This window comes from Cyprinodon tularosa, unplaced genomic scaffold (genome assembly GCF_016077235.1).
Source record: "Cyprinodon tularosa strain WSP-4 unplaced genomic scaffold, ASM1607723v1 ctg5, whole genome shotgun sequence".
NCBI lineage: Eukaryota > Metazoa > Chordata > Actinopteri > Cyprinodontiformes > Cyprinodontidae > Cyprinodon > Cyprinodon tularosa.
The window spans coordinates 3,562,177-3,575,693 of NW_024039229.1; the positions used below are offsets into that span (position 1 = coordinate 3,562,177).

General features: G+C 39.2%; 1 protein-coding gene across 3 annotated transcripts in view; it reads left to right on the plus strand.

Moving 5' to 3' along the window:
* The window catches only part of pvrl2l (PVR cell adhesion molecule related 2 like), a 603,137-nt gene that overhangs the window by 552,641 nt on the left and 36,979 nt on the right, over window positions 1-13,517 (plus strand). For 2 of the 3 annotated variants that reach the window (XM_038302856.1, XM_038302858.1), the window contains exon 7: window positions 512-641. In XM_038302856.1, coding sequence (XP_038158784.1) covers window positions 512-641 — 130 coding nt within the window. The remainder of the gene's footprint in view (window positions 1-511; window positions 642-13,517) is intronic. The other variant, XM_038302857.1, reaches the window with a different exon arrangement.

The window sequence follows — 13,517 nt, forward strand, 5'->3', positions numbered from 1 at the left end:
TTGAATACTTAGTAAACAAAGTACCAAATAACCTTAAAACACCTGTTAGGCTCCATCTTTGTTGTTCCTGAGAAGGCTTTCTTCTTTCTTTTTTTAAATAAGAGAAAATCTGTGTGGATCCTTCTGTCAGCTCTGATGCGTCACATCTCCTCTGGAAACCAGAAACATATTTTGATTAAAGAGAAATGACGCATTCTGACTGGATCAAGTCAGGGCTTTGTGGCGGTTTTTTTTTTCAGAGCTGCTGGTGTGACTTCTTTGTTTTATGGCTGAGCTGCATTGTCAACCTGTTTGTTCTACATGTTTTGCTCTGCAACAGTTTTATGAAGCACTCCTGAATCACACAGCAGCAGATTATTCCTTCCTCTCAGCAGGAAAACAAATAAAACACAAATTCTGCCAGTGAGCAACATCAAAATGCCGAGATCGGCCTCATGAAATTTAAATGAAGCGGTAATAACACTTTGTTTCCTCTTTCTCTCCCTCCCTGCCATCTTTTCACCGATACAAGAAGAGAAACGAGAACCTGTTCCGGAGCCTCAGACGGGCGCCGTGGTGGGAGGCGTCCTTGGAACCCTCATTTTAATCGGCGTCATCATCGGCATCGTCTTCCTCATCCGAAAGTTCCAGCGGGACACAGAGTGAGTCTTCATTACTAATTCTGCATCTACTCAAACATTAGTTTAACCTCTTGAGCAAATTTAATCCCCCCTTCTGGGACGGCAGCTCATTAAAACTTATCACACGTCATTAAAGGATCCGGCAGTGGTGGCTCACTTACAAATCCTGACCTGAAGTTTATATCACGAGGCCGTTCAGAGGCTTCCATTTATCCTTCCATGGGCTGCAGCTGCGAAAGAAGATTTATGAAACCTCCTGGGCTTTTACTCCACTCTTTAGATGCAGTTTTCCAAACTAAGGATTTATGTAGATCATCAGGGTCTGTTAAAAATGAGCAAGTATGTGGGAGCTACAACACAACATGGATGAATCTAAAGAAAATAGTACAGCATCAACAATCAATTGGCATCTGCAGAAGACGAATATTGAGTGGCTGTTCAGACCGTAAATCAAAACAAACAAAAGGAATAATTTACTAATATCTCAAATCTAGTTGGTTAAAAACCCTGCAGAGGATGAAGCGAACAGCAAGGCAAGGCAAGGCAAATTTATTTGTATAGCACAATTCAGTACAAAGACAATGCAAAGTGCTTTACATGATTAAAATACAGGAAGATAAAACAGAATCAAAGCAGGAAAAAATAAAAAATTTAAAAAAAATGCGGAAACAAAAAAGAATATAAAAAACAGTTGGGTTAGCATTTGATCAAAAATTTCTCCTTGGGCAGTTGACAATTCCCCAGAACCTTGCCTTTTGTTCTACTACCATAGAACTGCAAAACCTTTCCCATTATCTACAGGTAATTTAACTCTGCCCGATACACACCAATCCTATGGTGCCAACCTGGATAACTGGGGGGGATCCCACTCTAGATTACCGACGTCTCAGTAAAATTAAATACCTTCTGGTTGCACCTACAGCCTTCCTTTCACTCTTAGAGAGAGCCTCACGTTCCTATGCGAGGTCTTTTGGTTCACAGGTGGAACAAAACCTTAATTGCCTTTCTGCTCCCCAAAAAGAAAAGTTATCTTTTGTTTTGTCTTTAACATTTTTGTTTATTGCAACATTAAAAGAACCTTATTTTCTTAGCAATTGATCAAAAATTTCTCCTTGGGCAGTTGACAATTCCCCGGAAACTTTGCCTTTTGTTCTACTACGATAGAACTGTAAAACCTTTCCCATTGGTAATTTAACTCTGCCCGATACACACCAATCCTATGGTGCCAACCTGGATAACTGGGGGGGATCCCACTCTAGATTACCGACGTCTCAGTAAAATTAAATACCTTCTGGTTGCACCTACAACCTTCCTCTCAGTCTTAGAGAGAGCCTCACGTTCCTATGCGAGCTCTTTTGGTTCACAGGTGAAAAAAAAAAAAAACCTGAATTACCTTTCTGCTCCCCAAAAAGAAAAGTTATCTTTTATTTTGTATGTATATTCTTTATTATTATACTAATGGTAATGCTTTTGAAATGATTAATTTAAAGAAAATATGTTTTAGTTGAACAGCAGTACGTTTTTAAAAAGTTGTATTAGAGGTGACAAAAGTCCGGAAGAGTTATTCAATCTAAAGAAACCACCGGGGAAAATAAATAAGTCCAGTCAGTGAAGTAGCTGACTTTAAAACGCAACGACCTTCCAGTAAAATGATTGTGTAGGCAAATAATGAACAGCTCAGTCTGAGTTCAGCCGTACAGTTTGGCCAACAGATTTTAAATGCCTGACTTAAACGATTTCTTTTCCCTTCTATCGAGCAGGAAATAACAGTTGTAAATGGGGACATAAATAAGAGCAGGCTGGTTAGAGAGGAGGCTCTAAGCTCGCAGAGCTGCAAGGCATGGTTTGGAGAATGAGGACGGGTGTGTTTCCTGCAGCCGTAACCTTTGTAACAGACCCTCCTGTGTTTACAATCCCACCAGATTATTTTTTTAGCATTTAAGGAAGGTTATTTTAGTCTGGTAATAAAGTGGTTACCTAAAAAGACGAAAACCCTATCATCCATCCATCCATTATCTGACACGCTTGTCCCAATTGGGGTCGCGAGGGGTGCTGGTGCCTATCTCCAGCTGTCAATGGACGAGAGGCGGGGTACACCCTGGACAGGTCGCCAGTCCATCGCAGGAAATCCCTATCAGTTGTATGTTTTCTAACCTTGTTGCCATAGATGTGTTTTAGCCGAACAAAAACAGTTCTGACCAATGCAGTTGATCCAATAATCATCAAACTCTCAATGAGCTTTAAATCATAGGGAAATCAAATTTAAATGTCAAATCACTCTGGCTTAAACATCTATAACTGTAATCTATATCAGACGATATTGTCCCAAAATTTTGAAAATTTCTATTTAAAAAAAATCCTGTCTTAAAGCTACAGTGTGTAATAATTACAGGGATATACAGTCAGAAATGTAATATATTATACATAACTATGTTATTTATCATCATCTACGAGCTCAGCCTCTTAACCTTAATATTTGCGTTGCCTTAGAATTCGTTATTTATAATTACATAGGAGAGGGGCCCCCAGCCATGGAGGCAGACATCTTTGCGCTACGGCAGCGCAGAGCCAACAAACTAGCGATTGCGAGATCGCCCATTACGCTCGAAAGTAACTACGGCAAGTTGAGAGAGATGAACTGAGACGGTACTGAACAATAGATGGCAGTATTATGCCTGAGAATACCATCTGTAAAATTATCTATGTAAACAAACCTCATCACTTGAGAAGGTAGGTGATGCGGACGTCGTGGAAGACATTTTGTCCCGTAACGCTCGCCGTACTGTTGGGGGGGAAAAGCGGTGGGGGGGGCTGTTCATGTTGCTGCAGTCTGCAGTCTGAACGTTAGATGTTGCTGAAAATTACACACTGTAGCTTTAAAACCTGTGGGTTTTTTTTTTCGTTATCTTATGCAGGCCAGTTAGTTATACGTCAGCTTGTACACCTAAATTCGGCCAATCATATATAAACGGTCATCTGTCAATCAAATTTTTTCGGTCATAGCATCTTCATATGTCGCAGCTAATGTACGCAACGGTTGAAATAGGAAATAAGAATAATTTCCTTTCCCATTGAGTTGCGTCCCAGTGTTCACGGGGATGAACGTCTGTGTCTTCAGCAGGCGTAGAGCTAACAGAACTGGCAGCGTTGCGAGGCAAGGGCTCAAACATGTCCGGCTGGAAGCCTTCTACATCAAACCAAGCTTCTGCCGCCCTGGCGTCCTCTTCCACAACATCTTCGTCCCCGCTTTCCTCCTCTAAATAAAAAATGGCTGACAGAGGAGTCTCATCCACGACCTCCGACATAAAACTCTCCTCCTCTTGCATGTTACGCTGTCCATAGCGTTCCTTGACAGTGTCGTTTCTAAGTCACCAATTTAGTGCTACTTGGTCTCAATGGAATTTCCCATTGGGAACCTACTAGCACTAAGTTGCTAACTGGTTAGCAAGATGCTTCCAACAAACCGGCCACAGCCAAACATGCTTGTGAATCTTCCGCCACAACAATCGATAAACGACCAATAACATTTACTTTATTCTCTTGTGTAAAGGCTTGCACCACTCGGGAGAATTCGGAAATTAAACGGTTGGAACGGCCGCTTCCCTCCGACTTTAAGTAGTTATTCAGACTAGTTATTTATGAATAATAACTAGTCTGTAATTATCAGTGAGATATATTTATAAATGTCTTAAAACTATTGGAAGAAATGTAAATCTTTGTATGTCCTTAGATAACAAAAAGGTCTAGAACAGAGCCCTGCGGAACTCCATCGAAAACTTGTTTAGCCTTTCATCTTTTAGAGTGTAGGAAGGCTCCATTGAAAGATTTTTCTTTGCAAACTCAATGAAGAGAAAGTCATTTGGTTCCAAAAGGCTCCAAAAACACCAGAAAAAGAAACAACTTTCTTTTTTATTCCCATCCTGATTTCTCATCCAGTCAAATTAAACGGTTGGAACGGCCGTTTCTCTACGACTTTAAATAGCGCACTTAGCATTAATATTTCTTCTACTGAATTAACAATGGGAGAAGGAGGGGGGTCACACCAGTGGCTGGAAGTTGGAGGGGATTTGCTGCCATTCTGCTACCATTTGACTGGGAAAGGCCATTTTGAATGGCTGCTACTGTAAATATTTATGAAGGTGGAGACAAAGATTGGTGCCCCTTATTTGGAATAATCAGGTTTAATTAATTTTGTTAATTTTTCTTCTTCTTTAATGCTTCTAATCCAAAAGCAATTTCTAGATGTTATTTTCACTCCATTTTCTTCATCTGGTAAATTCATATCAAATCCTTTATTATTAGTCTCCAGACCAACAAACTAACCTTTTATGCTGATTCTGGTGTTATTTATTCGACCCTTTAGTCCAAATTGATTATGGGGCCTAATTGAAGCTAAGCCCATCCTCCACTCCACTTTAGCTTCACTAATATCCAATTTATACTGTTTTTTTGCATCATTATTTGTGCAGTGTCGATGTATAAATAACTAATGGAAACTAATGAAATAAAGCAGCAGGCAGAGCTTTATATAGAGCAACTATAAGACAGATTGAGCATCACATCAATCACTTTGTATGATCTAACATATTAATGGCTGTTAGACTAAAGTGGCCATGTCCTAAAGAGTTCAAACACAATTATGGTTTCCAGAGAAAGTCTGCTGTGCTTTTCAGAGCTCAGAAGTTCAAAGTAACTCAAGAGAAAATGGAAATTATCTTACATAACTTACAATGACGAACATTACAAACCATTATGTTCCTATCAGATGAATGGAGCTTTGATTTTAACTACTAATGTACAATATAATGCATGTTCATTGTTGGTTTAAACTAACAGCTGAACTTTCCTAGAATAGGTGTTTTTGATACCTTTCATGCTCTTTGTACAATACAGTTTATATTTTCTATATTTTGTTGATTTATTCGGTAACAATAGTAAGCTAATCACCTGCTCTCTATCTTTATAAATGCTGCATAAGTCCTGCTGCTTTCTGCATTTTTTTTTATAAACTCAAGCAGCTTATGATATGTTGCAAATAACTATTAGAAGGAATAAAAACATCAAAAGATGATGCTATTTGAAAAAGAAAAGATGGCAGACCAAAAACCAGCACTAGTTTTATTAATGCCTCGGACAGGTTCTATAAATTTACATATTTACTAGTGTATTGAGAGAAAGTTTGCTCAGACAGACCAAACATGCCAAAAATGCCTAAAACTGATGAGTTGTTTCTCCTGAATTAAATAAAATAAAGACTTAATTTTTCCTGATGTTGCACTTAATGGCACAGCTTAGACTTTTATACAGTTATCTTTTCTAAACTTTTTATTTAAATAAAACTCTTGTTGTGAAAAGCTTAATTTTGGACACCCGTCTATTTGCACATTTTGTCTCCCAAGAAAAACGTTCTCCTTAGAAATGAAGCAGGACTCCCTTTTATCTCCTTTTTCTTTAATATTTTCTCCTTTTTATTCTGTTTTTCGTTTCCTATTCTACTTACATTGCAGTGTCCATATAAATCTGTAGAGCGGAACACTATGGCGATAGCCGTACTGCTCCACTTGTGAAAGTAAAATCTGTTGGGCTCTTTTTGGCATCAGGATAATTATTCCTATTAACACCTTGCCAGACAGGACACTGTTAAAAGAAGAAAGAAAGAAAGAAATGAAGTGGAACTACAGAAAATAATCACACTGATCAACCTTTCTGAGCCGCAGATGCAAAAAGAAAAAATCTGTTCAGCTTCACACATTTAGTTTGAGCCGAGCTTTGCAAGATTTTGGTTTAATTAACTCAAAATGCTGGTAAAGATTCTCAGTCATCCAGGTTGTAGTCATTCCAAAAAAAAAAAAGTGAAAAACAATCCACAGACATTTAAAATGTCAGAGATAGCGTTGAGTTTGAGGCTTTATATAGTGGGCAACAACAACAACAAAAACCCTCCTTGAATGTTTTCTAAGCAAAAAAAGACTTTGATTTTGGTCCACTCTGTAAAGCCTCAAACTCAACGCTATCTCTGACATTTTGAATTTAAAAAGCTCTCTGGATGGGAAGCTAAACGTCTTCAAACTTAAAAACTAAGTTCAGTGGATTGTTTTTTACCTTTTTTGGAATCATTAACTCTAAAGACTGTTGAAATATGCAAAAACATTTTTGCAACTTTTCATCACCTTTATTACAGAAACTGTATCCAGTTTCTCATGTAGTTCTGCTTCTTGGAAAACACCAATAAATGGCCAACCTGTCTTTAAAATGAAGTTCTGATGGTTCATAATATTCTCTCTATGTCATTTTGCTGGTAAAGACCAGAGAGCTAAACTCATGAACAGAGCAAAGGTAAGACAAAGTCAAGGCAAAACCATTGAGAGACCATTTTCAGCCCATCTAATAATGTATTTGGTTATTATTAATGTGCAAAAAAATCTGCTTTTGACATCTTTTTAACAAGCCTAGCAACAGATTAACTGATATAACTATTTTCCATTAGCTGCTCCTGCACAACAAACTTGTATTTAAGCAAATCATGAAATGTTCTACTTCATAAACCAATCAGAACAGCTGGTTACAACTCTAAAGAGTGCAAATATGCAGCTAAACCTTAACTTATATAGCATCGACTTCAGGCACAGTGAGTGGAGAACCTACCCTGATTAGCATATTTAAGTTTTTGGAAGAATTTATGGTCAGGAGAGAAACATTTCTATATTTGTACTTGAAAATGTATTTTCCTCCTGTTTCTTCGTTCCACCTGTTCCACATTGCTATAAAATGGAGTTCAAAATGTCAAGGTAAAAAAACGGGACTGCTTGCATTTAAATGCAGCAAGGAGCTTCAAACTAAGTGGATGTTGTAGCGTCTGTGTTGACTGAACTTGGAATTTTTTTTTTTTTTTTTTTTTTTTTTTTTTAGCCTACCAATACACCATGTTTTTCTTTAGATTGTTGCTCCCAATCCAGCTACCAATACACCGTGTTTTTCTTTAGATTGTTGCTCCCAATCCAGCTACCAATACACCGTGTTTTTCTTTAGATTGTTGCTCCCAATCCAGCTACCAATACACCGTGTTTTTCTTTAGATTGTTGCTCCCAATCCAGCTACCAATACACCGTGTTTTTCTTTAGATTGTAGCTCCCAATCCAGCTACCAATACACCGTGTTTTTCTTTAGATTGTTGCTCCCAATCCAGCTACCAATACACCGTGTTTTTCTTTAGATTGTTGCTCCCAATCCAGCTACCAATACACCGTGTTTTTCTTTAGATTGTAGCTCCCAATCCAGCTACCAATACACCGTGTTTTTCTTTAGATTGTAGCTCCCAATCCAGCTACCAATACACCGTGTTTTTCTTTAGATTGTAGCTCCCAATCCAGCTACCAATACACCGTGTTTTTCTTTAGATTGTAGCTCCCAATCCAGCTACCAATACACCGTGTTTTTCTTTAGATTGTTGCTCCCAATCCAGCTACCAATACACCGTGTTTTTCTTTAGATTGTAGCTCCCAATCCAGCTACCAATACACCGTGTTTTTCTTTAGATTGTTGCTCCCAATCCAGCTACCAATACACCGTGTTTTTCTTTAGATTGTTGCTCCCAATCCAGCTACCAATACACCGTGTTTTTCTTTAGATTGTTGCTCCCAATCCAGCTACCAATACACCGTGTTTTTCTTTAGATTGTAGCTCCCAATCCAGCTACCAATACACCGTGTTTTTCTTTAGATTGTAGCTCCCAATCCAGCTACCAATACACCGTGTTTTTCTTTAGATTGTAGCTCCCAATCCAGCTACCAATACACCGTGTTTTTCTTTAGATTGTAGCTCCCAATCCAGCTACCAATACACCGTGTTTTTCTTTAGATTGTAGCTCCCAATCCAGCTACCAATACACCGTGTTTTTCTTTAGATTGTTGCTCCCAATCCAGCTACCAATACACCGTGTTTTTCTTTAGATTGTAGCTCCCAATCCAGCTGCCAATACACCGTGTTTTTCTTTAGATTGTAGCTCCCAATCCAGCTGCCAATACACCGTGTTTTTCTTTAGATTGTAGCTCCCAATCCAGCTGCCAATACACCGTGTTTTTCTTTAGATTGTAGCTCCCAATCCAGCTGCCAATACACCGTGTTTTTCTTTAGATTGTTGCTCCCAATCCAGCTGCCAATACACCGTGTTTTTCTTTAGATTGTTGCTCCCAATCCAGCTGCCAATACACCGTGTTTTTCTTTAGATTGTTGCTCCCAATCCAGCTGCCAATACACCGTGTTTTTCTTTAGATTGTTGCTCCCAATCCAGCTGCCAATACACCGTGTTTTTCTTTAGATTGTTGCTCCCAATCCAGCTGCCAATACACCGTGTTTTTCTTTAGATTGTAGCTCCCAATCCAGCTGCCAATACACCGTGTTTTTCTTTAGATTGTAGCTCCCAATCCAGCTACCAATACACCGTGTTTTTCTTTAGATTGTAGCTCCCAATCCAGCTGCCAATACACCGTGTTTTTCTTTAGATTGTAGCTCCCAATCCAGCTACCAATACACCGTGTTTTTCTTTAGATTGTAGCTCCCAATCCAGCTGCCAATACACCGTGTTTTTCTTTAGGTTGTAGCTCCCAATCCAGCTGCCAATACACCGTGTTTTTCTTTAGATTGTTGCTCCCAATCCAGCTGCCAATACACCGTGTTTTTCTTTAGATGTAGCTCCCAATCCAGCTACCAATACACCGTGTTTTTCTTTAGATGTAGCTCCCAATCCAGCTACCAATACACCGTGTTTTTCTTTAGATTGTTGCTCCCAATCCAGGTACCAATACACCGTGTTTTTCTTTAGATTGTAGCTCCCAATCCAGGTACCAATACACCATGTTTTTCTTTAGATTGTAGCTCCCAATCCAGGTACCAATACACCATGTTTTTCTTTAGATTGTTGCTCCCAATCCAGCTACCAATACACCATGTTTTTCTTTAGATTGTAGCTCCCAATCCAGCTACCAATACACCATGTTTTTCTTTAGATTGTAGCTCCCAATCCAGCTACCAATACACCATGTTTTTCTTTAGATTGTAGCTCCCAATCCAGCTACCAATACACCATGTTTTTCTTTAGATTGTAGCTCCCAATCCAGCTACCAATACACCATGTTTTTCTTTAGATTGTAGCTCCCAATCCAGGTACCAATACACCATGTTTTTCTTTAGATTGTAGCTCCCAATCCAGGTACCAATACACCATGTTTTTCTTTAGATTGTAGCTCCCAATCCAGCTACCAATACACCATGTTTTTCTTTAGATTGTAGCTCCCAATCCAGGTACCAATACACCATGTTTTTCTTTAGATTGTAGCTCCCAATCCAGGTACCAATACACCATGTTTTTCTTTAGATTGTTGCTCCCAATCCAGCTACCAATACACCATGTTTTTCTTTAGATTGTAGCTCCCAATCCAGCTACCAATACACCATGTTTTTCTTTAGATTGTAGCTCCCAATCCAGGTACCAATACACCATGTTTTTCTTTAGATTGTTGCTCCCAATCCAGCTACCAATACACCATGTTTTTCTTTAGATTGTAGCTCCCAATCCAGCTACCAATACACCATGTTTTTCTTTAGATTGTAGCTCCCAATCCAGATACCAATACTGATGTTTTTCTTTAGATTGTAGCTCCCAATCCAGCTACCAATACACCATGTTTTTCTTTAGATTGTAGCTCCCAATCCAGCTACCAATACACCATGTTTTTCTTTAGATTGTAGCTCCCAATCCAGCTACCAATACACCATGTTTTTCTTTAGATTGTAGCTCCCAATCCAGCTACCAATACACCATGTTTTTCTTTAGATTGTAGCTCCCAATCCAGCTACCAATACACCATGTTTTTCTTTAGATTGTAGCTCCCAATCCAGCTACCAATACACCATGTTTTTCTTTAGATTGTAGCTCCCAATCCAGGTACCAATACACCATGTTTTTCTTTAGATTGTAGCTCCCAATCCAAGTACCAATACACCATGTTTTTCTTTAGATTGTTGCTCCCAATCCAGCTACCAATACACCATGTTTTTCTTTAGATTGTAGCTCCCAATCCAGCTACCAATACACCATGTTTTTCTTTAGATTGTAGCTCCCAATCCAGCTACCAATACACCATGTTTTTCTTTAGATTGTTGCTCCCAATCCAGGTACCAATACACCATGTTTTTCTTTAGATTGTTGCTCCCAATCCAGCTACCAATACACCATGTTTTTCTTTAGATTGCTGCTCCCAATCCAGCTACCAATACACCATGTTTTTCCTATAGATTGTTGCTCCCAATCCAGCTAGCAATACACCATGTTTTTCTTTAGATTGTTGCTCCCAATCCAGGTACCAATACACCATGTTTTTCTTTAGATTGTTGCTCCCAATCCAGCTACTAATACACCATGTTTTCCTTTAGATTGTAGCTCCCAATCCAGCTACCAATACACCATGTTTTTCTTTAGATTGTAGCTCCCAATCCAGCTACCAATACACCATGTTTTTCTTTAGATTGTAGCTCCCAATCCAGGTACCAATACACCATGTTTTTCTTTAGATTGTTGCTCCCAATCCAGCTACCAATACACCATGTTTTTCTTTAGATTGTTGCTCCCAATCCAGCTACCAATACACCATGTTTTTCTTTAGATTGTAGCTCCCAATCCAGCTACCAATACACCATGTTTTTCTTTAGATTGTTGCTCCCAATCCAGCTACCAATACACCATGTTTTTTTTTAGATTGTTGCTCCCAATCCAGCTACCAATACACCATGTTTTTCTTTAGATTGTTGCTCCCAATCCAGGTACCAATACACAAATCCAAAATCCAAAAATCCAACTTAAAAATGTAAATCAAAACAGAAATCCAAAAAAACCAACATACTGTAAGAAATGAACACTCACTAGTGATGGGTCTGACGACACTGAAACCTCGGCGCATGCGCCGAGCAAACAAGGTGAAGCCCCGTGTCGGTGCGCGTATCTCTTTAAGGAAAACCACGTGACCGATACAGTTCCTGTGTCGCTTGATTGTGAACGCGCCAAATTGTATTTATAAACAGAAAATGTATCGACACATTTGTGGGTTTTGTTGGATGGAGATAGTTTGTGTTGTTTGCTTTACATTGGTTTTTGGCTTGTCATCTAAAACTATGGATCAATCAAGGAAGAGGAAGTTTTCACCCGTGTGGGATCATTTTGATCTTATCACTGAGAATAAGGTAAATTATTATTCCTTTCTTGTTTCCACCATTGATCATTCTTCTCTTGGTTATTCTAATTTCTTTCTGAAGAATATTTTAATTAGTTTACATGGATTAACTTTTATTTCTATTGTAGGTGAAATGTAGGATTTGCTCCCAGGTGCTGTCTTACTCTAACCGGAGCACTTCCACAATGCTGAGGCATTACCGTGCCCGGCATGAGATGGAAGAAAGAGTTAATACTCCCGTGATTAGCCCTGGTGCTTCCAGAAAGCAGGCGATTGATGAGGCTGTAATGAACATGATCATTACAGACTGTCAGCCGCTTAGCCTTGTGGAAGACAAGGGGTTCCGAGAGCTGGTCCAACTCCTTGAGCCCTCATATGTTCTGCCATGCAGAAAGGTACGTGAAACTAACTGTTATACATGTTAACAAAGTATATGCATGTTATTTGATATCAATCATTAAGCTACTCCACTTGTGTTATTAATTTTAGGCTATCAAGACCATGATTAGCCAGAGGTATGAGGAGAAAAAGGAGCAAATTAAAAAAGAACTGAAGAGTGCAGCTGCAGTCAGCCTAACAGCTGACATGTGGACATCCATGAACATGGAGGCTTACCTGGCTGTGACCTGTCACTATGTCAACAGTGAGAACCATACACTGTGTACATCAATGTTGGGAGTGGAACACTTCCCTCAGCAGCACACTGCTGAAAATATGGCCCAAGTAAAGAAAAACTTAATGCAGGAGTGGGCCATAGCAGAGAAAGTTACATGTCTTGTCACAGATGCGGCTGCAAACATGGTTGCATGTGTCAAAAAGCTCCAAATCAGGCACATGATTTGCATAGCGCATTCTTTGAATTTAACAGTTCGAAAATCATGTGACCAAATTGAGACGCTCACTGAAATCCGAAATAAAACAAAGCACATTGTAACATACTTTAGAACCAGTACTACAGCCAAAGAGAAGCTGGCACAAGTCCAGCTACAGATGGGAGGACCAGTGAAGAAATTAATCAATGAGGTGTCAACTAGATGGAACAGCACATATTTAATGCTGGAACGCATGGCGGAACAGAAGGAGTCGGTGTTGGTATCACTAGCTTCTTTAAAAAGTGATATACCTCAGCTCACTACAAATTATTATAAAATCATAGAGGAGACACTCCGTGTGCTTGCTCCATTTAATCAAGCGACAGTGGAGCTATCTGAGGAAAAAAGAGTGTCTGGATCAAAGGTAATCCCAATGCTCAAAATGTTGCACCTCTCACTGCAACGCAATGCATTAAATGTAACCACGGAAACCGCAATTAATCTTGTGGAAAACCTAAAAAGAAGACTGCTAGAAACTCTGTGCAACCTGGAGTCATTGAGTGTAATGACAATGCCAACACTGCTGGACCCTCGGTTCAAGACCATGGCATTCTTAAGTGCGTCAAAAGCCAATGATGCAGTGAAAAGACTAAAATCAGAGTGTGCAGCAGTAATGAGAAACGCTATACCAACACAAATGGAAGATGCCCAAGCTGGACCTTCAACTCAACCATCTGATTCCAATCCAGGTATGTATGATTCTTAATTTTGTTCATTTGTATTTTAATGTTCATGCAAATCATTCCATGTGAATACTATGAATTAGTAACACAGATGCATTTTATTATTTCCTCAGATGA